At 41.4% G+C, this 26,008-nt stretch overlaps 1 protein-coding gene across 2 annotated transcripts; it reads right to left on the bottom strand.

Annotated features, from left to right (window-relative positions):
* Positions 1–1,362: 1,362 nt before the first annotated feature.
* On the bottom strand, positions 1,363–25,590 carry gca (grancalcin). 2 transcript variants are annotated; one of them, XM_033024161.1, is made up of 8 exons: positions 25,470–25,590; positions 16,246–16,401; positions 12,288–12,357; positions 10,571–10,614; positions 9,243–9,390; positions 3,902–4,015; positions 2,474–2,532; positions 1,363–1,927 (listed from the first exon to the last, which is right to left on the bottom strand). In XM_033024161.1, the coding sequence occupies exons 1-8, from the start codon at positions 25,491–25,493 to the stop codon at positions 1,901–1,903; spliced, it is 642 nt and encodes a 213-aa protein (XP_032880052.1). In that variant the 5' UTR covers positions 25,494–25,590; the 3' UTR covers positions 1,363–1,900. The 2 variants fall into 2 exon arrangements, with proteins under 2 accessions (XP_032880052.1, XP_032880053.1); XM_033024162.1 differs by lacking the exon at positions 25,470–25,590 and adding an exon at positions 19,793–19,937.
* Positions 25,591–26,008: the final 418 nt, after the last annotated feature.

Below are 26,008 nucleotides of genomic sequence, written 5' to 3'. Positions count from 1 at the left end.
CGTACCGTACGAGGACCGGGCAGGTTAGCAAGCCGCCTGTTAGCTATGGCAATTATGTTTCACCCCATTATTATTAGATGTGGCGATTTGCATTTAACATTTTATTTACTCATTGTATTTGTAATGCTTTACTTGTTTTTCATTTATACAAGAGATGTAGATTGGCTATAGCATGTTAGTAATTATAACGCCGCCTAATTATAACATTCATAGTGTAAGAACCTACCCACTGTCTACCAGTAGCAGTGTGAACATGTAATGACCTGCTTAGAAGTTAATAACCTGAACAATAAATATGCTTCGACCTGTGTAATTCTTTACATGGTGTCAGAAAATCGGGTCTACCCCGCAGCTGTTTACCGCGATCACAAGGAAATGGAATAAAGGAAGAGTGCAGGAATCGCCTGTGGACATTCCCCTGAGACAAGTACAGATCCACCACTGATTTTTCAGTACCGAGAGCTTTTGGATTATCCATTTTGCTGGATCAACAGAGGTCCCAGCCTCTGAGTAGTCCAACGGTACCAGAACAGTCCACCAAGGCTTTCGAGGGGCCGATATACCGGCCTGAAAACTCAGCCTCAGAAATCGACTATGGGAACGGATCTGCTGACTATGTCCTCACCATGGCCACACGGGGCTGGCCCGTCGATCAGCAGCGGAAGTCCCAATGAGGTCAAGATCGGCCGCCTCACCTGGCCTGGGGGGGGGGGGGCTCTCTTGTCTGGATTCTCAATGTGACCACGTGGGTTTTCTTTCCAGACTGTAGGTTAATTGGCTTCTGTAAATTGCCACTAGTATGTAAGATGAGATAGCATAGAACAAGTGTAGGGGCGATCGTTGGTCAGCGTGGATGCAGTGGTCCAAAGGATCTCTAAACTAAACATATAAACCAGGTACAGGATATGGGGCTGTCATGGATGGGACATGGACAACTTGGGGCAAAAGGCATGTTTCTACACTGTTACCCAAGGACATTTCTAAAATAGCTACAAGGGCAGCACATTGGCGCAGCGGTAGAGTTGCTGCCTTACAGCGCCAGAGACCCGGATCCAATCCTGACTATGGGTGCCGTCTGTACGGAATTTGTACGTGCTCACTGTGACTACGTTAGTTTTCGCCGGGATCACCGGTTTCTTCCCACACTCCAAAGACATGCTGATCTGTGGGTTATTTGTCTTTGGTGGAAATTGTAAATTGTCCCTCGTTTGTAGGATAGTGTTACAGTGTATGGGATGATTGCTGGTCCTTGCGGACTCAATGAGATGAAGGACCCATTTCCGTGCTGTATCTCTAAACTAAACAAGCTAATTAATTCACCTAATAATGAAGCACCAATTTCTCTTTACAAAGACACTTGTATAAAAACCTTTGCCACTATTTTTTATTGTATTGCATTGCCAACTGGGAATCCAGCATTAACAAGAAAGTAAAGTCTTTTATTACATGATAAAACAGTATGAAAATGTGAAAAATATATAACTTTTTTAAAAATCGCAAATGGAAATACTAGTTAAATGCAAAGTAACGTTTGGTTCACAAAAGAAAATTATTCACATTAGCTTGATTACATCATACATTACAATAGGCCCAAAACCTAAACGTTTGTAATTAAACTATGCAAAATTTCCAAGAGGCACAATCACAAAACCACCAACGTGTAAAGTAATATTTTGCAAGCTATTAAAGAAATATGTAATTTGGCAAGTGAGAGCATAACAAAGTGTACACATCATAAAATCCAATTTCCTTTTTTATTTTACACAATAAAAAAGAAAAAAAATATACAAAACCACTAGACATTTATGCAGTGTAAGTAGGCTTAGTTTATCTTCTCAGCAATATAAATCACTGGTGTTAATCCACAACAGATCTTTGCATAATGGATGCAATTGTGTGTTCAAATGGACATGGTGCACTGGATAAACTACGAGAAAGAACAAGGAAGCAAGATTAAATCGCAACGTTCATTCTAACTGTGGATTATAAAATAGCACCCAATAAATTAATCTAAAATTATTGAAGCTGGTAATTCAAGTTTTATTTGGCCCACTGAGTTCACACTGACCACAGACCACCCATTCATAGTAGTTCTATGTTATCCCATTTTCTCATTCACTCACTAAAACATAGGAACAATTTCAGAGTCCAATTAACCTACCAATACGCACGTCTTTGGAATGTGGGAGGAAACTGAAGCACTTGGAGGAAACCCGCACGGTCGGAGAGAAAATGTGCAAACTCCACACAGACAGCATCCAGGGTCAAGATCAAACCCAGGTCTCTGGCATTGAGGCAGCAGCTCTACCAGCTGCACCACTCTTTCACCACCTCCTTGATGCCTGAAATCAGTCCCACTTTGCGCTAATCTTACCAAAATTAAACAGTCATCCCACAATATCTATTTTCATGGGCTGTTATTACCCGTTAGAAACAAAGACATGTTAAAGCTCATTATTATTTAGCTACTTACATCATCGTAAGTGAAGTTCACATAGCCTTGTTGCAGACTGTCCCTTCGTCTGAAAGCATCTGTAACAAAAGACAATACATTTTACATTCTGAGTAAATTGCTACTGGATACCACCCCAAATTGAAAATAACTAAAATCTGCATGAACGCTGTAAAGAAATGGAAATTGTACGGAAATGTTAATTCCTTAGAGGTAAATGTTAGCCAGGAAAGCACTGGGAGATATTTAATGAGGCTTGATCACCAGGCCAATACGGGGAGAGGAAATAAATGAACAGTGTCTCCCAGGACCTGCAAGTAAATCAGAGACAACGGCAACATTATGTCCGATGACTTGATTATTTCTTGAATCCTACACAGCTTTCACTCAAAAAGTTACAAAAGCAAATACTGAATTGCTGAAGTTACAAGAAATATGCAGCTCAGCTCAACTCATCTGTGCTGACCACATTACAACCAAGCCTGTCCCATTCGCCAGTGTTTGGCCCAAATTCTTCCAATCCGTTCCTATCCATATACATATCTAAATGTTTTATTTTTCATGCTGTTATAATATGTCTCAACTACCTCCTCTAGCAGCTCTTTCCATATACCCACCACCCTCTGCGTGAAAAAGTTGCCCTTCAGGTCCAGTTTAAAATTATCCCCTCAAACGAAACCCTCCCCTAATGTGGGGAAAAGACTATGAAACTTCACTTTGTTTGAGATGAAAATCTGAAACTGGATTATGAACTTGCAACCTGCCCATTACTTGATAGGTTGGGCAACATCTCTGGATAGAGAACCATAGGCTACCGGCCTACTATTAGAACTTGGCGGAGTTGGAGATTTAAAAAAAAACTTAAGATAACCTACAAGAGTGTAAGCAGAGATTTCAATGGTCCAAAATGGCCAATAATGAGACAACAAAAAAGACATCAAATGGGGGGTGAAAACTGAATCGTCGGAAAAACTACTTTTTTTGCATCCTGAAGATATAAGAAATTTATTAAGCAAAGCAAATATTGTTTATATTAATATGAAAAATGCAAGCATTTTGTAGTATCCTGGGCAAATGGGAGGACCAGCATGAATGGGCCCGTTTCTGTGTTGTATAACTCCACGTAAGGCAGCAGCTCTACTGCTATGCCCCAAATTATGACTATCTTATACTTTATTCTGGTCTTAAATGGGGTACTTTAGCATTTCCCCCCCCCCCCCCCAATCCATCAAAACACACTAATGACAACACTGATACCAGGTGCCTATGCTTTTAGATACACATGGAAGTGCAGAGAATAGAGATATGGATCATGTACAGGCAGATGAGATCAGTTTAACCTGGTGTCATGTTTTGCACAAACATTGTGGGCTTAAAGGCCCGTTCCTGAGCTGTACGGTTCTATGTTCTACATAGAAGAAATTAAAGGGCACCCAAAAAAGCGCATACCTGTGATTGCACGCAACTTTACGCAGCAGGCAACATAGTCATCAAAGTAAGTCTTCCCATCTCTGCAGTAGCGCTTAATGATGCCATTTATAACTTGAGCACTCAATCTGTATCCTAGAAATACAAAAAAAAAAATTTGCAAAACAAACTGTTCCTCAATGACGAACCAAAAGATATTTTGTGGAGTCTACAATTAGCCAGAGAGAAATGTGAATCCCGCAGAGGCTAACAGCAATTCTAAGCTCCCTTGTTGAGGCACGTTTCAGATAACATACCAAGAGGATGAAAGCAAACTGCAGCATCAGGCTGGCATAGTTTTAATGTTAAATAACTTAATGTCCGCAGACAATGTTATAATACAGCTAAAACCCCCCCACTGCTGTTGCCTGTATGAATTTGGAGTGCACACAAATCATTACCTCACTGGCACGAGTTCATATTTCCATGCCACTGGGAAGTCAGCGACAGTATATTTACACAATATATGTTATAAATACACCATCTTAGTTCTCAGCAATGATTTTGTTTAGAGTCTGCTTTCAAAAGTCATTTAAAAAATATAACACAACCCAATTACCAAACCAAGAAACCGTAGAGAAAATGGTTGATCAGGTTACATTGCATGAAAATCAAACAGCAAAGAAGGAAAAAAAAGGGTAAGAAAACATTGGAGATTTAACTGAACAGGGAAGGAGCCAACAGATTCAACACTGAAACAAAAATGATCCGTTCTGTGTAATTTATGCTGGTTTGAAATAATACAACAACAATAATGAAAACTAGAAAATAGAGAATAGGAATTTGCTGGTGCTATAGAGATTCTTCTTCAGGGCTGAGCAGAGGACTGTAGCACAGGCATGATTACATAAAATGGTTGCCTGGATACTGGGAAAGATCAAAATAAAGAGGCAGTGAAAAGGCTGGCATTACATAAAGTAGGTAAGACAAGCTCTCCAGACAAAGTGAATTACAAGTTGCCTGGTGAATCTAGGGTAGATGGATTTATTGTGGGCGAATGCAATGGTTGGCTTGGACAAGGTGAGGCAACGGGTCTGTGTCTGTGCCGTATGTACAGCATCATGACTATGGAGAAAGCTGATAAACAAGATTGTCTTACTTTCAATCCAGAATAACATGGACTGTTTCTAGTTCTCAAAGCATGTTGCTTTAGAGTAAAAATATACAAATCTTCAGGTTAAATCACTTTATTCTTTGTTAATACTTTCCAACATTCTAAGTTCACATTTGCTAGCTTGGGAAAAAAAGTTTGTTTTGTGGCATACATTAAAAAAATGAAATTACTCAAGGAAAGTATAAACTAACTCAATTACCTTATGCTCAACTATGCACTCTCCTTTTATGAAGGGTAACTTCAGACTCATTCTCTTGATTATTCTACTCAGCCAGCAACAATGCTTGTTTTTGGTAAACTTCTGCCAGGGGTCATAGTTTCAATATTACAAATTGATTGCCCAATCTGTAATATACACCGAGCCAGAGAATGTCATCCTCTTCTGTCTTTCCTCCTCCATCTATCACTAGTTCACTTTTGTCTGCCGAGATCCACACCCACCATTGATCACACATTCGCACTAGTTATTCCATTTTCTCATCAGCTCCCTACACACTACGGGCAATAGACAGAGGGCCGATGAACCTACAAACCTGTAGGTTTTTGTGATGTGGGAGGAAACCGGAACACCGCATAGGAAACCCATGTGGTCACAGGGGGAACAGGTAAACTCCACACAGACAGCACAGGAAGTCAGGATTGAACCCAATGCGAGGCAGTGGCTCTACCAGCTTTAACTCTCTATTAACACATCATGCATGCATTTACTCCCTAAACATGTAGGTGCCATGACATCATGTTACTCTTGTTTCTTTCAAATATTTTGCTTACACTTTTGTACTAGTTAAATTACTAAATTGATAGTCTTTTAATCATATTAAAAAGGTTTACAGCATACAAAAAACTTGGGACAGTTATCCAAGTTTGGTCCCCTTTCCTCACAAATATTAACACAAAAAAGTCAACACATACAGATAAAAGCCTTTAATAATTGTTGCCAATTGCCTTCAAACAATTTTGGAAAAATAACAATAGAAATCAGAACAAATAATAGTCACCGAAGTTAAACACTGACCAGTCACTGTTTAAATAGGGCAACGCAACCTGTATCACAGGGCACACATTTACATAACACAGGGGCGCACAATTAGGCCATTCGGCCCATTGAGTCTGCTCCACCATTTGATCATGGCTGATCTATTATGGTAGCACAGATAAAAGTATTAAGTACGAGTAGAGCTTTGGGAAAGGTTGTGATTTTAAAACATCTCATATTGAAATGAAAAAGCACAGCAAGGCAATTAAATGCATAAAGCACAGGGGGACCCAAGTCGCTGAGAGCGTAGGGGGACCTGCAATGCCGATTGCGAAGGGGGATCCGGTGGGGGGCCGCCGAGGACGAAGGGAGAACCTGGGGGGGGGGGGGCGCCGCCATGAACAAAAGGGGGACTCGGCAGGGGCCCACCTGCTGCTATGGTTCGCCTCTGCGAGTTGATAAGGCTGTTCGATTAACTTTTTGGGACTGTCGGCATCAGAAACGTGCCGACTTTGAGTACAGCCAACGAATCTCCTGTATGATTTTATTGGATTGTATGCAAAAATAAAGATTCTCACTGTACTTGGTACGTGTGACAATAAAGTATCATTCAATCATTGAAAGTAAGTCATTAAAGTAAGACGTTAAACTTTATATAAATGTAAAAAAAGAAACATTATTTTCTATAAACAATTTTACTGATGTGTGGGATGATTCAAGAATAAGATACATGGACTCGATGGGCCAATGGCCTAATTGTGTGCCATGTGCTACAATCTAAATGTTTACAATGCCTGTCCCATTAGAATTACTTCAACGGATTAAAATTGGGGGAATGGGATGGTGACATTGATCTCATTGAAACCTACTGGATAATGAAAGATCTGGATAGAATGAATGTGGAAAGGTTGTTTTCAGTAATGGTGGAGTCTAGGACCAGAGGGCACAGTCTCAGAGTACCTTTAGAATAGAGATGAGAAGGAATTTCTTTAGTCTGTGGAATTCATTGCCACAGACAGCTGAGAAGGCCAAGTCATTGGGTATTTTTAAAGCGGAGATTGAAAGATTCTTGAATAGTATGGGCGTCTGAGGTTACAGGGAGAAGGCAGGAAAATAGGGTTGAGAGGGAAAGATAGATCAGCCATGATTGAATTGTGGACTAGTCTCAATAATAAATCAGAGCATTGAGTATAGAAGCTGGGATGTAATGTTAAAATTGTACAAGGCATTGGTGAGACCAAATCTGGAGTATGGTGTACAATTTTGGTCGCCCAATTATAGGAAGGATGTCAACAAAATAGAGAGAGTACAGAGGAGATTTACTAGAATGTTGCCTGGGTTTCAACAACTAAGTTACAGAGATAGGTTGAATAAGTTACGTCTTTATTCTCTGGAGCGCAGAAGGTTAAGGGGGGACTTGATAGAGGTCTTTAAAATGATGAGAGGGATAGACAGAGTTGATGTGGACAAGCTTTTCCCTTTGAGAATAGGGAAGATTCAAACAAGAGGACATGACTTCAGAATTAAGGGACAGAAGTTTAGGGGTAACATGAGGGGGAACTTCTTTACTCAGAGAGTGGTAGCGGTGTGGAATGAGCTTCCAGTGGAAGTGGTGGCGGCAGGTTCGTTGGTATCATTTAAAAATAAATTGGATAGGCATATGGATGAGAAGGGAATGGAGGGTTATGGTATGAGTGCAGGCAGGGGGACTAAGGGAAAAAAGTTGTTCGGCACGGACTTGTAGGGCCGAGATGGCCTGTTTCCGTGCTGTAATTGTTATATGGTTATATGGTTATATGATGGGCCAAATGGTCCAATCCTGCTCTTATGTCTTAAGGTCTTAGGGACATATTCGACTGACGTGAAAACGGATGGGAAGAACACAAGTTACACTGGCATTGCTCCTTGACATCCAGTTATTGTGGCACCTTCTGAAATTGCTATTCCTGAGAGATCAACCAGTGGAAGTAGCAATCACATTGCTAAGAAAAGCGCGGTAAAGCACCAACCAAAGCTATTTTTCTGGGATGTGATTAACATCCACTCCAATCTGCAACAGACATGTGGCCTGTTTTGAGGTCACCAACTGGTAAAGATTTAGTTCTTCACTTACTGGAAGGGAATGATTGCAAATATTTTAGGACTTCAGTCTAAATTGTTTAGCAAAATACAATATCTTCTCATTCATCTTATTTTTCATCACTAGGGTGACCAAAATAAAGTATTTCAATAAAGAATGGTATCATTTTCTAAATATTTCAATTGCATATAACAGTCTCATGACACAGGCAGCAAAGTAGCCTTAATCAATATTTTTGGAATAAATAATAAAATATAGATTACTCAGCATCATGAATCATGAAGTTAAAACAAGTTTTAAGAAATCCTGTATATCAGCCCAATATTCACAAAAACAATTGTTTCAGACCTTTAGTTCTAACTTTAAGTTTTGTTTTAATAATTCATATGTCACCATCCTTGTCCCACTTCTAAGAAGTACCCAACCCTACTTATTTTTTAATAGACACAAAAGCTGGAGTAACTCAGCGAGTCAGGCAGCATCTCTGGGAAAAGTTTGTTTAAAAGTTTGAAAAACTATATTCAAATAAATTTCAGATATATTTCTAAAACACAAAAATCTTGCTCAGTTAGTTATGTTATGTGACCATCCTGGCCACACGTGCATTTCACCATTGCCATCGGGAAGAAGGTACAGGAGCCTGAAAATTGTAACATCCAGGTTCAGGAACAGCTTCTTCCCAACAGCCATCAGGCTATTAAACACAACAACAAATAATCTCTGTACTGCAACAGATTATTATTATTATTGTACTATATTTGTTATTTATTGAGTATGTGTGCATGTGTCTACACACACTGAACTTTTTTCTTCTCCCATTATGTACTATGTTTACATATTCTGTTGTGCTGCCACAAGTAAGAATCTCATTGTCCTATCTGGGACATATGACAATAAAACAATCTTGACTCTTGACCTTGGTCTTATTTGCAGGATAGCAAGGATGACATTTTATTTGTTACCACTTTAACAAAACGGTTGAAAGAGTAAAGAATAGGACTATAGTAAACTGTCCAATATTTCCACAATGTAATATCAACATAGTCATTACCTAATATATTCTCTACAGATTTACAGTCCTGTTGTGCTGCTGCAAGAACAAACCTCATTGATCCGTTTTCAGAAAATGACTATTAAACATGTTTCAGCTTACCCATTGATGTGATAGCCTGGCCGAGTTCAAGAGGTTCTACAGTCCCACTTCTGTCCTGATCATACATCATGAAGTTCTGTTTCCATCCATTAAGTGCTGCCCATAGTTCTTTAAATTCATTAAATCCCATTTTCCCAGTCATATCTCTCTGAAAAGCTCGAGTCAAGAATTGTGTGGGTTGTTGATAAAAATAAACATTTAGCTGAGATGTAACACAAGCACTTCAAAAATAATTTACAGTATTTCAATGCATTTGCAGTATTACAGAACAGAACACAGGAACAGGCCCTTTGGCCCATAATGTCTCTGTCATACAAGACCAACTCTTATCTGCCTGCACATAATCCACTTTGCCTGCACAAAATCCATATCCCTCCATTTCCTGCATATCCATGTGCCTATCCAAAAGTCTCTTAAATGCCACTATCATATCTGCCTCCACCACTACCCCCAACAGTGCATTCCAGGCACTCACCAAACTTTGTGTACAAATTCTTGCCCCACACATCTCCTTTAAACTTTCTCTCTCATTTTAAAGCTATGCCGTCTAGTATTGGAATTGTCCATCCTGGGAAATTGGTTTTTGACTGCCTGAACTATCTATGCCTCTCATAACTTTACACTTCTATCAGATCTCCGGCATTCCAGGGAACCTCTGGCATTCCAGGGAAAACAATCCAAGTCTGTCTAACCTCTCCCTCTAGCTAATACCCCCTACTTCATGCATCATCCTGGTAACCCTCCTTCCTTTGCACCTTTTCTAAAGCCTCCCCACCATTCCTGTAATGGGGGCGACCAGAACTACATGCAATACTCCAAATGTGGCATCACTGAACAACTATGAAGCTGCATCATGACTTCCTGACTCTTATACTCAATGCCCCGACCAATGAAGGCAAGCATGCCACCTTCACCGCTCTACTCATATGCATTAATATCCCAAAGTGCAATTAACAGTGCATCAAAATAAGCAAAACTGCTTTTTTTTTTTTTTTTTTTTAAAACAGTGAACATAAACAATGTTGTGGACAAGCATTTGCCATCTCCCATTATGAATTTGAGTTCTGAAAATGTGATCCTAAAGTAAATTTAAAGAGCAGCAGGTGATCGATGGTTGGCGTGGACACGGTGGGTCAAAGGGCTTGTTTCCACGCTATATCTCTAAACTAAAGTAAACAGCAGTTTCAATCTAATTTTTGTTTTAGAGTACCTAGTTTCACAAATGTAATCTTCGTTTTAATCAGATAAAGCTAAAAACTGGACATAGATTATACATGTCCAATAGTGACTACTTGTGTTGTACCAATACATTGAAAGATTAAGGATACATCCAACATGGCTATCATGATTCTGCAGGTCTCCAAACTAAAAGCTGTAAAGCAAAAATATATAAATTAATGCTAAATGAAACATGAATAATAAGATCATATGTCTGCAATGAATTGAAAAATCCAAGCATGGAAGATATTTCAAATAAATGTTATTTCTTTACAATTAATTGACAAGCCATTTCTAAAATAAAAACCTTAGATATGCCCCTGCAAACTTCCTCATTCACATTGACAGAAAAATAATTGTACTAGCACAGTGCCCTTCACAACTGCAGGACTACACCCCTCTAAGTTCCTCCTTGTTAATTATTTTACATCCTCAATCATTCTTTAGTGATGACAATACATTTCCTTCACACTACATTAAAGTATCATCGTAATCAGGATGACACAAGGACTAAAAGCAGGAGTACAAAATCTTAGCTGAGACCAAGTCCCAGAAGAATCACAGACAATGCAATCAGCCTGAACTGGCTGTTAAAATTATAAAGTTTCAAGGCTCTATTATCCAGGCATGATATTCACCTTCAGAAAAAAAAGTAGGGAGTATTGGCCGGGAGTCCAGAAGGCCGGTTGCCCCCCCCCCCCCCCCCCCCCCCCGGTTAGGGGTTCAGGGGCTCCTGCATATTCAATAAATTGAAAGTGATTCCCAAGCTTTCTGCTGGTAGTTTACATGACAGAAGCGTAGAATTTTTCTAATACATAACCAGTAAAATAACCCCCAAAAGATAAATATTTCATGAAATAAATGACTTCATACAGCTAAAATAAATCTTTCCAAAAAATGTTACCTGAAATGTCTCTTTGCCTAGCAGCGTGTGCAAACAGTACAGAAAAAGTGATTTTTGGTGCAGCCATCTTCTGCTTCAGTAAGGGAAGCTGGCCGGTGAATGGCTGCAACGCCCCTCGGAGGCTGCGTCTGATTGGCCGCCGAGTGACCAGCGCATTATGTGATTGGACGCAGCGCCCTTGGAGCCAGCGGCTGATTGGACGGCAGGAGACCGATTTGTTGATTGGACGGGAATTTTAAGATAAGCTGGACGGTGATGGGATGAAACGCTCTTGGAGACAGCGGCTGATTGGAGAAATATAGGCCGAAGCGAATTTTAAGGGAAGCGGTTGATTGGCCGCCATATATTCGGGTACAAAAAATTGAAAAACAGGAAACTAAAAATATCGGAATTCCGATTTAAATCAGAGAAATATCATGCCTGGTTATCATGGGGGTAGGGGGGAAAGCAAATTTAGTTCAATTCCAACAATGAATATTTTCACCTACTCTTCTCTGACTCCCCTACAACTTAATTTAGTTCAAAATAGAACAAAGAAAGCAGAAGGAAAGAGGTTTTAATACAATGCAGGATTTTTTGCCATTTGAAAACAAGTACATATGTAGTTTAGACACAAAATGCTGGAGGAAATCAGCAAGTCAGGCAGCATCTCTGGAGAAAAGGAATAGGCACCGTTTTGCCAGAGATGCTGCCTGACCCGCTGAGTTACTCCAGCATTTTGTGTCTATCTTAGGTGTAAACCAGCATCTGCAGTTCCATACCGATACACAAGTAAGCTTAGTTCATTTCCTATCTCTTCACAACATTGCTAAATAAAACATTGGAGCAGCGGCAGTGCTCATTACTGGCTCCAAGGACCATACATTCAAAGTGTCAAGTGAACAATTAAAGCTGTGCGCTGCACAGACTGTAAAATTCCTTACGTTTGTAGGTGCCGTGTATCCCCGACTGAGTTAAGCATCGCTGCAATTCTTCAGCATCCACCTCACCGTCCTGCAAAATAAATTTGCTTAGAGTCCTTTATAAATTAAAAGGTAGATATCTTAATGCTGGAAACACAAATATCCAGTTTTAGGTTTTATCAAAATATCTATAATAGAGCATAAAGTCAAACGTGTTTAGTATACCAGGTTAAGGAGAGCAAGACAAAAGTGGAAATGGACGAAGCTCAGACTTCAGAGCCGACCACGCAATTGTCCATACAAGGATATGAAAAAAGTGGACAGGAAGCACTTTTTCTGAAACTAGACTGTTTCAATAGTTTAAAAAGCTGCTATACTGGAATTGATGAGAAAAACAAAGCAGAATCTGTTGTACAGTAAGCTAAATCGCCTTCCTTATCTGTCCATCTTGTGAATTTCAAAGGCTAACTATTGCTGACACATTGAAAATCTATGCACAATTTGGGTGGGACTTCAAATAAAATTCTAACAACGTAATGACTGGTGCATTTAGTTAGCATCTTTCAGGAACAACCTTCATTTAGATAGTGCTTTAACAATGCCCCAGGGTACTGGTTTTCATTTGAAGTACTAGAAACATACATAGAAAGTAGGAGCAAAGTAGGCCATTCGGCCCTTTTGAGTTTGAATATGACCATGGCTGATCATCCAAAATCAGTACCCTGTCCCTGCTTTTTCCCCATATCCCTTGATTCTGTTAGCCCCAAGAGCTAAATCTAACTCTCTCTTGAAAGCATCCAGTGAATTGGCCTCCACTGCCATATGTGGCAGAGAATTCCACAGATTCACAACTCTCTGGGTGAAAACGTTTTTCCTCATCTCAGTCCTAAATGGCCTACCCCTTATTCTTAAACTGTAACCCCTGGTTTTGGACTTCCCCAACATGGGGACCATTTTCTTGCATCTAGCCTGTCCGATCCCTTACCAATGTTATATGTTTCTATAAGATCCACTCTCATCTTAAATTCCAGTGAATACAAGCCCAGTCAATCCATTCTTTCATCATATGTCAGTCCCGCCACCCCGAAAATTAACCTGGTGAACCTACGCTGCACTCCCTCAATAGCAAGAATGTCCTTCCTCAAATTAGACCAAAACTGCACACAATGCTCCAGGTGTGCTTTCACCAGGGCCCTGTACAACTGCAGTAGGACCTCCTTGCTCCTAAACTCAAATCCTTTTGCCATAAACGCCAACATGCCAGTAGCTTCTTCACTGCCTGCTGTACGTGTATGTTTACTTTCAGTGACTAATGTACATGGACATCCAGGTTTCGTTGCACCACCCCTTTTCCTAATCTGACACCATTCACATAATAATCTGCCTTCCTGTTCTTGCCACCAAAGTGGATAACCTCACATTTATCCACATTACACTGCATCTGCCCACTCACCCAACTTATCCAAGTCACCCTGCAGCCTTTTAGCATCCTCCTCGCAGCTTACTCTGCCACCCAGCTTTGTGTCATCCGCAAACTGGGAGATGTTTTTATGTCCTTCACAAACTTGGACATTTTTGTGTCATCCGCAAACTTGGAGTTGTTATATATTAGGATATATGGCCAAATGTCTGATTAAAGTGGTATGATACATAGCAAAATACAAAGTGCTGGAGCACTTCAGTAAGTCAGACAGCATCTGTGGACAGATGCTGCCTGATCCACTAAGTTACTCCATCATTGTTTTGCTCAGGATTCCAGCCTCTGCAGTTCCTTGTGTCTTCATATTAAGTAATTAAGTATTAAGTTACTGGTATTAAGTAACAGAGAGAGGAAAAAACAGCAAGCAAAAGAGGCAGGAAGTAAAGAAAACTCAGGGCTAAAGTAGAATTTATTGTAACTAATTCAACTCCCCATGGTACAATCGAAAGAGCTAGAAATTCAAACCTAATGTACTAATATGCTACAAGTTAAGAAAATATCACAGCATGAGTTTTAAAAATATATACATGTGGAGTTCCCAGTAATGAGAACATTTATTAATGAAGTAAATAACTAGTTGCAGCTTTAGACAGTAAAGACTAGAGATAGAAAATACATACTCATTTGACAACAGGTTTTAAAGTTTGTTTACTTTGCAGTGAACTTCATCTGTGGACATTTTTGCACCACTTCCAAAAATATGGTGTGAACTTCAGGCCATCATAAGAGTCAATCATAAAATGTACACTGGAGGATGGAATAATTTTGCTAGTTTTGCAACCATGTTTCAGCCTCAAGAACACTACGTTAGATAAAGATAGGCTCAATGGAGAGAAAAGCCAAAAACATAATGTTGCTGTTTTAAACTGAAATGCAGTCCTTTTACACAGATATGAGCTTCTTTGGAGTTTCCAATTTTAACAATGCCCCATAAAGTAGCATTAGAAACATAGAAAATAGGTGCAGGGAGAGGCCATTCGGCCCTTCGAGCCAGCAACGCCATTCATTGTGATCATGGCTGATCGTCCCCTAATAAATAACCCGTGCCCTGCCTTCTCCCCATATCCCTTGACTCCACTAGCCCCTAGAGCTCTATATAATTCTCTCTTAAATCCATCCATTGACTTGGCCTGCACTGCCCTCTGTGGCAGGGAATTCCATAAATTCACCAACTCTCTGGGTGAAAAGTTTTTTCTCACCTCAGTCTTAAATGACCTCCCCTTTATTCTAAGACTGTGGCCCCTGGTTCTGGACTCGCCCAACATTGGGAACATTTTTCCTGCATCTAGCTTGTCCAGTCCTTTTATAATTTTATATGTTTCAATAAATTCCCTCTCATCCTTCTAAACTCCAGTGACTACAAGCCTAGTCTTTTCAATCTTTCCTCATATGACAGTCCCGCCATCCCAGGGATCAATCTCGTGAACCTACGCTGTACTGCCTCAATCACAAGGATGTCCTTCCTCAAATTAGAAGACCAAAACTGTACACAATACTCCAGATGTGGTCTCACCAGAGCCCTATACAACTGCAGAACCTCTTTACTCCTATACTGAAATCCGCTTGTTATGAAGGCCAACATTCCATTAGCTTTCTTCACTGCCTGCTGTACCTGTACACCAACTTTCAGTGACCAATTAGATTGCTAATAATGAGCATCAAAACTGTTTTTCCCAAAAGTGCAGAATTAAAACTTTACAAAATGGAAAAAAATGGTTTCTTTAGTTTAGTTTATTACTGTCACGTGTACCGAGGTACAGTGAAAAGCTATACATGACTACAATCACGCTGTCCACAGTGTACAGATAACGGTTAAAAGGTACAACATTTTGTGCAAGATAAAGTCCAATAAAGTTTGATTAAAGATAACTCCACAACTCTCTTATACAAGTAGTTGCACACTCCCCCCCCCCCCCCCCCCCCCCCACAAGGTGAATTAGATATAACACAATCGATGTGAACACTCTTTATATTATGCAGGCCTAATTAGTCACTTTTCCTCCAAAATCTCCCTAATGACAAGACAACAAATTATTTTGTTCAATAACCTTCATAACCGATTTCTTACAGGGACAGTGTAGCAAATTGCTCATTTAAACAATATGTTGGGCCTGTTTCCGCGCTGTATCTCCAAATAAAAATAACAATCTAGCACACTGACTTGGATATAAAAAAAGACCATTAGTTTTTAAAATCCTGTTGGGAAAAATAACTTATTACGAGCCTAAAACTGTCTAGTTCCTCACACCCTTCCCATTATTGACACAATTCTGGTACTGTAATATGATTTTCTATAACATGGGATTTCTTAGGAAATCATATTATAACAGAACAACTTGTAATCTAATCAATATTGAATTGTTCAATTAACAGCGCCAAGAGAAACTTGTTGAATCAAGCCATAACAATTAAATAAGCATTTATTAAAATGTAGCTGGTTTCAGGTAATTTTAACCGACATTCAATTCCCACCTGGAAACCACAACGCAGAATACTTACTTGTCCAGCGATTGCAGTGAAGTAACTCCACATTGGGTCAACTGAAGCAGCAGGATAGCCAGAGTATGCAGAGTAAGTCTGATATGCGCCTGGAGCAGCATGCATCGGCCCACCAGGCCCTGCCATGCCAGTCATATGTCCACTAAAACCTCCATACTGACAAGATAGAACACAATCAGTTTTAATAGACACAAAGATTATGGCATTTGTTTCAAAAATAAGCTCAATATTGTCAAATTACATTCATAAATCTGCGTGTTATAGGAAGTGTACAAATTGCTTGTTTAAACAATATATTTCTCATGCAGCCATTTCAAATAGTCTCATACAGAAAAACAATGTTTAAGCAACCCACACCTTTCTCCAAACTAGTAGGTTCGCTCTTTACTTCTATCTATCTATCTATCTATATCTTCTATCTTCTATCTATCTATATCTATCTTCTATATATATATATATTTATATCTATAAAACTCTCGTGCCATCCGTCCGGCTGCCTTTCTGCCTTTTGATTCGTGCCCGATACTCGCAGATGCCCAATCGGAATGGCCGATGCTCGCAGATGTCCAATCGGAATGGCCGATGCTCGCAGATGTCCAATCGGAATGGATCCTTTTACATGTACGGCTGTCGGCTGCATTTCTTCCTTTGATTCCTTGCCACGCGCAATCCACACGCTCAATCTCCAAGATCTTTTCCATTTCGGTAGAGATTTCACTTTTCTTTCTAAGTATCCCCTCCTCATTACATTTCGTCGTGTTTAAGTACACATTTTTAATCACATCCTTCTCCCCCCCCCCCCCCCCCCCAGTATTTCAACAATAAACTCGCTTCTCACCCATACAAGCAGCCATTTCAGCTTCCAACACACTTCGAAACAAAGTTGCAAGACAGGAACACTCTGAACTTTTCACTGCTGCAGCAGGCAGGGGAGGTGCAATTGGATTTTTTTTTTAGTCCACTGCTGAGGGAGGCAGGGGAGTGCTGGAATCTTACATTTGGGGACGGCTTCAGTTCCATTGGAGGAGACGGGTGCATGGTGGAATATTGGGTTGAGGGATCACACCATTGGGGGAGCAGACCCAACGGGTCTGCACTTGGTCTAGTATATCTATAAAACTCTGGGGCTATCCGTCCGGCTGCCGTCCGGCTCCCTTTCTGCCTTTTGATTCGTGCCCGATACTCGCACATGTCCAATCGGAATGGCCGATGCTCGCAGATGTCCAATCGGAATGGATCCATTTACATGTACGGCTGCCGGCTGCATTTCTTCCTTTGATTCATTGCCACGCCGGATCCAGACGCTCAATCTCCGAGAACTTTTCCATTTCGGTAGAGATTTCGCTTTTCTTTCTAAGTATCCGCTCCTCATTACATTTCGTCGTGTTTAAGTACATGTTTTTAATCACATCCTTCTCCCCCCCCCCCCCCACCCCCCACTATTTCACAGATAAACTGGCTTCTCACCCATACAAGCAGCCATTTCAGCTTCCAACACACTTCGAAACAAAGTTGCAAGACAGGAGGATCACACCATTGGGGGAGCAGACCCAACTGGTCTGCACTGGGTCTAGTATATCTATAAAACTCTGGGGCTATCCGTCCGGCTGCCGCCCGGCTCCCTTTCTGCCTTTTGATTCGTGCCCGATACTCGCAGATGTCCAATCGGAATGGCCCATGCTCGCAGATGTCCAATCGGAATGGCCGATGCTCGCAGATGTCCAATCGGAAAGGTGCCCGCTGCATTTCTTCCTTTGATTCATTGCCACGCCGAATCCAGACGCACAATCGCCGAGATCTTTTCCATTTCGGTAGAGATTTACCTTTTCTTTCTAAGTATCCGCTCCTCATTACATTTCGTCGTGTTTAAGTACACGTTTTAATCAGATCCTTCTCCCCCCCCCCCCCCCCCCCACCCCCCAGTATTTCAAAAATAAACTGGCTTCTCACCCATACAAGCAGCCATTTCGGTAGACATTTCACTTTCCATTCCAACTATCCACTCCTCATTAGATTTCGTTATGTTTATGTCCATATTTTTCATTAAAACCTTCTCCCCCCCCCCCCCCCCACCCCCCCCCACTCACTCATTTTGTCGCCTCCTGCTGGCCAGCGACCATACCGGCTGCTGGCGCCCGCATTTCAACCTCAAGAGACGCCATTTAAAAACGGCCTTTCGGGAACGGCTTTACTTCGAGGACCACGTCTCCCGTGGGGGCTACAGGTAGGGAACGGCTGCGTTGGGGCATTATACTTTTAAAACTCTGTGTGTGGGGGTGCTTGGTGTGTGTGATGCCGCCCCCCCCCCCCCCCCCCCTGCAATCGCACGTTGGGGAAACGGACCCGACTTCGAGGACCACGTCTCCCGTGGGGGCTACAGGTAGGGAACGGCTGCGTTGGGGGAGCAGACCCAACAGGTCTGCCATTGGTCTAGTATCAAATAAAAGCACCACACTGCTGCATTAGGCACTTCCGATGTCATCTTTGATTGGGACTGAAAGGTCCCAATTTAATCCAACACAAATGTGTGTAACAGACAACGTACTCATGGGAGAAATTCAAGTTACCCAGGAATTACTAGCACAAAATTCTAAAAGACGGATCCTTTTTGGCTAATCTTAGAATATTTTGAAGAAATTTAAAAAAATATTAATATAAAAAATGTATAATCACAATTTTTTTAATATTTATTTGATGTAGCCTACAATCGACGTACAGTTAGGACAATCAGATATGGAATCAAAGAGGTACATCCACGTTGATAGTCAGGAGGGAATCAAGTAGGAGCGACAATATTTCAGGTGTTACAGCTGAAGTAGCTACATCCACCAGAATGGTGCACATGGGCCTGATTGACTTTCTTAGGACTACAGAACTAGGAAAGGATACAGAGACGAAAACATTTGGGATCAAGGATTAAGAATTTTAATATTAAGATACAAGTGGGAGAGTTCATTTAGGATAGAAACAGCAGCAGTCGGGTGAGTTTGCAGAGTTAGGGTAGACAGAAGTTTGGAAATCACTTTGGGAGGTGGTGGGGAGGGACTGCAGGCGATAAACCAGGAGAAAATGGCAATGTTTTGTTCCGTAAGTTAACAAAAAAGCATGGATGAGGATTTTGCCAACAGATAAAATTATAATTACAGTCAGTAATACAGATCCTTGGGACTACGTCACAACCTGCCAATCCCACCTCTGTTTTGACTCTTACCCACTTAAGAAGCCACATCTCAAGGTTATCTGTGCTCTTTCAGTTTACTAATAATTGATCAAACACAAATAGACAAATTTTAAGACATTCCTTATACACTATTCTAGGAACTGCCTCAAAAAATAAATCAGCTAGTTTATACAACATGTTCCTCAATTCTGAGTAAAGAATTAAACGGTGGGTTCCCTACAATTGATGCTAAAGCAACATGTCAGTGGTTACCAGCTTTTTTATATCCCCTTTGAAAAGAATGGAGTGATATTTGAAAATTTCCAATCCAAAATGAGTCTAAAGAGCTTTGCAAAATTATGACTAATATATCTGCAAGTTCCTTACCTATGTTAAAGCCTGGTGTAGAAACCATCAGGTCCTGGAGATTAAGCTATTGAAAGCTTAAGTCCCAATATTTTCTCCATTACAATTTTTGTTATTTATATTAAATCCACTGAGCTCTCCCCATGACTTATTTTAGGTTCCCTTGTCCGCTGGTATTTAGTCCACTTTCTCCACTGTGAAAACGGATACAAAGTACTCATTTAACAAATCCCCCAACTTTAAAATTATTTAGTCTTACCTGTATCCTCATTCGATGGGCCCACAATCCTCATTATATTATGACAAAAAAAAGTGGCAAAAACATTTGGCAACTCTGGTAACCTTCATGATTTTTAGAAAAACACATTCTTTCTTACAGTTCATTACTTTCTTTGTTTCTCTGAGCTGTTCAAAATTCTGTCTGCAAGGTACCATGGTTTCAAAACATTTTTTTTGCAATCAATCCGATAATTTCTCAGTCTTAAAAATGCCTCCTACAACTTCTGGTGTACAAATTGTGTATCCCTCCAGTTGAACAATTTTGAACTCAAAATTGTACATAGAGCAAAGATCAATGAAATAAATAAAAAATACAAACATTGTGAAAATGTCAATTTAAGGAAATATTAAATCAACATCAAAATGTGTTGTTTGGTTGGATTTTGTCATCAGCGGCCAAGCAATAGTGCCTAACAGGGACCTTGAACAGCTGCCACAAAGATCTGCGGTGCAGGCTTCTCCTTTGCCAAGGTCAGATGCTGACCGGCAGTAGATTTAAAACCGATGGGAGGAAAAGCACTGTGTGATTATGAGTCCTCAGAAAGGAAGTGTTGGATGAAATTATCTATGTGTCCATCTACCACGAGAAGTAAACTGCCTTCAGACTCACAAACTTTATTAAACCCCTTAGGAAAATATCCACTCACCAGTATGCAGCACAAAGTGCTAGAATAACTCAGCGAGACAGGCAGCATCCCTAGAGGACATAGATAAACAATCTTTCGGGTCTGAGTCGGAAGAAGGGTTTGACCAAAACGTCACCTACCCATGTCCTCCAGAGATGCTGCCAGATGCAGAGTTGCTCCAGCACTTAGTGTTCCACACAAGATTTCTGCATTTTCTTAAGTCTACCCACTCACCTGTATGTTTTTGCCTAGGTTAATATTGACAGTATATGGTGACAAATAATCCCATGTCATCTCATCCTGTTTAAGTCTGACAGACACGAGCTAGATTTCCATATCATGACAGTTACTGGTTAGTTATATGAAAATAAATGTAAATCATGAAGAACTAGTTTCTTGATGCCTCTGTAATTATTACGAGTCAGTAATAGGAAGTGCCTTGGGGCATCAAAAGTAACAGATTTCCACTATGTTCCACACACCCAGGTTACCATGCCACAGTTATACTGAGCCCAAGATCTACCTACAAGTTAGCAGTAAAGTCTCTTCCCCGTGCAGACGGTCAGGAAACCACACATGCCAAGGTGAAGACAGGGGCTCCTAGTGGGAAGGCAGGGGCTCTTAGTGGGAAGAAGAACCCACTTAAAAACTCTCCGTCAAAGCTTCATTGGAAGATGAAAATCCTCACCTTCCATGCCCCAGTAGATGGGCAAGAGTTGAGAGATTTACATCTTGAGTGGTACAATACTATCAAATATTCCCTGGCCAACCAGGTAAAATACTACTATTCTAGTGAGGTTTGTTAGGTAAGAATGATTACAAAACACAGCATGGAAACAGGCCCTTTTGCCCTTTAGCCCACCGACCAACAATCACCCATTCGCACTATTTTTTTTATCGCTGTTACTTTCTCATCCACTTCGTGTACACTAGCAGCAATTTATAGAAGCCACTTAACCTACAAGTCTTTAAGATGTGGGAGGAAACGAGCACCATGGGGAAACCCACGCAGTCACAGGGAGAACATACAAACTTACATAGACAGCACCTGCGGTCATGACGAAGCCCAGGTCTCTAACGTTGTGAAGCAGCAGCTCTACCAGCTGCGCCACCACAAACATTTTCAAATTGTCCAATTATAAATCCGCTTAATGGTTTCACAAATTGTTGAGGAATTATGTGACATAATTCTCTGGTTTAGCTCACTCTTAAATAGCAAACTGATAAATAATCCCAAGTCATGTCAACCTGTTAATTCTGACAGACATGAGTTAGATTTTCCATACTCATGTTCTGTCTGTGTGAAGTTTGCACATTCTCCCTGTGACTGCGCGAGTTTCCTCCCCATATTGCATTGACGTTGCAAACACATGAGGGTTTATAGGTTAATTGGTCTTCTGAATTGCCCCCTGGTGTACAGGGAGTGGAGGTAAAAGTGGAATAGCATAGAACTAGCGTGAACGGGCGTCGGAATGGACGCAGTAAGCCGAAGGGCACATTTCCACGCCGTGTCTTGCAATCAAAACCAAACATTCTGTGTGGTTTAATACTTCCCCCTCAGTACCCCTTCAGGTATTTCCCTCACTTTAAACCAATAAACTAATTTTAAACCTCCCTACCCTGGAAAAAAGGTTTAGATCGTGCACATGAGTTTACAAACAGAAGTCAACCCTCAGCCTCCTTTGCTCCAGGGAAAAAAAAGTCCCATCCTAGCCCATTTCTCCTTACAATTCAAGCCCTTAAGACCCAGCAAAAGTATTTTTTATTAACTTTACTTCCTTAATTGTGTCCATGGCTCTCCTTTGGCAACTAAGCTCCGCCTCATAAACTGTCTCCATATCATTAAATTATCTTCTGGACAACTCCCACTATGGCAGATTAGCCATTAACAAGTTTGCCCTATGTACCGTGTTTAGCCCACATAGTACATGAATAGTCTTATTCTAATCTAGGATCTTATGAGTAGTTTTCACTTCTTCAGTTTAAAAGATCTTATGCTTGTAACAATGCAAAATTAAGTCACTTGGCCCATGTCAGCAATCGAATCTGAAGAAGTCTATCTCCAGAAATTCACTCGTCCTATTACCCTCTTATTATCTCACAGCCCAAATATTGTGTTGAGTAACACTGCTGGAAGATGAATTTAATCCTCATTATCCAATATGAAATCTGATATGGTTCGTTTTCAATTCCAAAACACATCACAACAAAATTTACCTACCTTTGTTGACTCGAGCTGGTCTACTTATTCAAACCTATTATGATGTTCTGAAGTAGGGTGCTTAAATCTCTATCACCAAGTTTAGAAGGTGGGGCTGGGGTGGAATTATACACAAACCAGCTGGAATCAAATCACTTATTTTTCTTAATTTTACCCATCGAGGTTCCATTTCTGCTTATTTCTTGCTAGAACGTCTCAACGCTACTTCATCCCTGATCTAACAGTTATCATCCTATTTCATATTCCTTGCTTGATTCAATTCACATTTAGATGCCTCTTTTACCTGTAGTGTCTAAAGCTTTATTTCTCATGATTAGTTAACTTTCTTCATTTGTCTTAGACCTATTAATATTACTTCTTCACCATTTTTAACAGCCCCGGATATTCTAAATAAATTTAGAAAAAATAAGAGTCATGTAGCACTGAAACAGGCCCTTTGTCCAAAATTGTCCATGCCGACCAGCTTTATTGTTAAGCTAGGCCCACTTACCTATGTCTGACCCATATCCCTCTAACCTGTTCAATCCATGTACCTGCGCAGATGTCTTTTAAACATCATCAATGTGCCAGCCTCTGTGTGACAAAATTGTCACTCGGGTTTTTTAAAATCTTTACCCTCTCACTTTATACCTGTGCCCTCTAGTTCTGGATTCCTCTATTGTGAGGAAAAAGGACTGTGAACATTCACCTTATCTATGCCTCTCGTGATTTTGTATATCTATGTGTGTTCACCTCCCACACTCGAGGAAGGAAAGGCCCAGCTTATCCATTCTATATTCGTACAACTCAAAAAATCTTGCAAGCATTTTTAGACATCTATTTGTTGCATCAGCCATCTTTGATTCCTGTACAATGTCTGTTTAAACCAAGCTAACGTACGTTCATCTTTATTAAACTTTACTGAACAAATATTTTCATTTTCTTGGACAGCAGTACTGATAGCGGAGTGTGACCGTGTGGGTCTCCCCCAGGGGTTCTCCTGTATCACTAAGGTGTGCGTGCATGTCAGTAGGTTAACTTGTTACTGAAAGTTAACTGTACTGTGTAGGCAAGTGAAATCTGGGATAAATGATGTGAATGTGGGCAGAATGAGTCACAGGTATGATTAATGTTGGGGGGTGGGGGGAGTGGAAGGAATTGCTGTGAACTAGCACAGATGGGCCAAAATATCCTCCTATGTCATATAGAAACATAAACCACACCAGGCAAATTGGCCATTGGCTGCCAAACCTCTTCTCTTCCCACCCCCATTGTTAACTTCCTTCAATACTTCTCCAATATACAATTATTTAGAATCACTTCAATAAGTACTCGGATACGCAACCCACATCCTAAATTCTTCAGGCCAGAAACCCTACCTATCCATGTTCTCCAGAGATGCTGCTTGGCCCTCTGGAGTTACTCCGGCACATAGTATCTTTTACTCTATAGTTTCTTGTGTTCCTACTCCAGAACAAATAATCCCACTCACCCCTCCCCCCATCCACGGTTGATTCGACTAGGAACCCAAAATCTACAAAATAGGAAAGGATCAGTAAGTTTAGAAGATACTTGTTCAATCAAATGAACCTTGAAACTTCTGACGAAGGGTCCGACCCAAAATGTCAGCTATCCACTGCTGCCTTACCAAATGAGTTGGTGACTAGCTGACTTTGTCTTTTTTTGTAAACCAGAATCTGAAGTTCCTTCTTTCTCAAAAGATTATTGTTCAAACAAATTGAATAGATCTATATTACTTGTTCTGAAGAATTGAATGGATCTCTAATACTTGGTCTAAGGAATGGATATGTAATATTACTTCTAATACATTGAATTGATCTGTTCTATTACTTATTCTAAATAATTGAATGAATCTCTAATACTTGTTCTAACATTGGATTGATTTGTAATAATACTTGTTTAAGGAATTGAAAGGATCTCTAATATTACTTGTCCTAAGGAATGGAATGAATCGGTAATATTACTTGTTCTAATCCATTGAATTGATCAGTAATATTACTTGTAATGAAATATACATGTTCTAACGTATTGGATGGATATGCAATAATCTTTGTTCTAATGCTACCTGCATTTAACGGTTCTGTAATATTACTTGTTCTAACGCATTGAATGGATGTGCAACGCTACTTGTTCCGAGTAGCTGCTCGCCGTGTAATGGCCACCCCTGGTGCTGGGCAATGCCATGAAATAACTCAGCCGCACGCTCCATTTTACTTGGTGTTGGAGGTTTAAGCCCAACTAAAATGGAGTGCGCTCTCCGCCCGCCGCAAACCATCCCGCAGCGCACAGGCCCCGCCGCGATCCCCCGCCCGCCCAGCCCCGGCCTTGGGGACTATCACTGGGCCCGGCGGTGGCGGCCAGCCCGAGGCTGGCGACCGACCGACCGACCGGGGCCTAGTCCGGGATGGCGAGGCGCTCCCTCCCTCAGGCCCAGCCCGGTGAGGCGCTCCCTCCCTCTTGCCCCGGGCCCCGCTCGGCGCTTCCCCCCTGCACCGACGCTCCCACCCTCCTTCCCCACCACATCCCCCGATCTATCTGCCCTGGCTGCCGGGTGTGTAGGCGGCGGACTCACCCCGCCGTATCCAGGGTACGCCATGGCCGGGTTCGAGTGGCGGACGCCGAGTGTTCACCGTGCGCCCACTCCGCGCCGGCGACCGCTCCAATTGGCCCGCTCCCCGCATGGCCACCGCTCCCATTGGCCCGCTCCCCGCCCGGCGACCGCTTCCATTGGCCAGACCGCCGCTTCCCCCGCCCCCATTGGTCCGTTCAATCACACGGCAGCCGCTCCGTATGGCGAAGCGGCAGTGATGGGCCGGTGGCGGCGGCCAATGGCAGTGCAGGGCACGATGACGATGCACTGCGGGAGCATGGGGAACCGTTGGCGTCAAAGATCAGAGAGCAGGTCTATGGTTCTCCTCCCACCTGCCCAGTGCTCCCCAACTCGCTGCAATGCGCCGGCACCAACTCGCCCTGACTCTCCCGCCGCACCGGGCCTTCACTCACAACCAACCAACCAACCAACCACACACACACAGACCCACACTCACTCACTCACACACACAGACCCACACTCACTCACTCACACACACAGACCCACACACAGACCCTCAC

The sequence above is a fragment of the Amblyraja radiata genome, chromosome 7 (assembly GCF_010909765.2).
Source record: "Amblyraja radiata isolate CabotCenter1 chromosome 7, sAmbRad1.1.pri, whole genome shotgun sequence".
Lineage (NCBI taxonomy): Eukaryota > Metazoa > Chordata > Chondrichthyes > Rajiformes > Rajidae > Amblyraja > Amblyraja radiata.
Note: the sequence above shows the minus strand (reverse complement) of the source record. Positions and strands in the feature narration are given on the sequence as shown.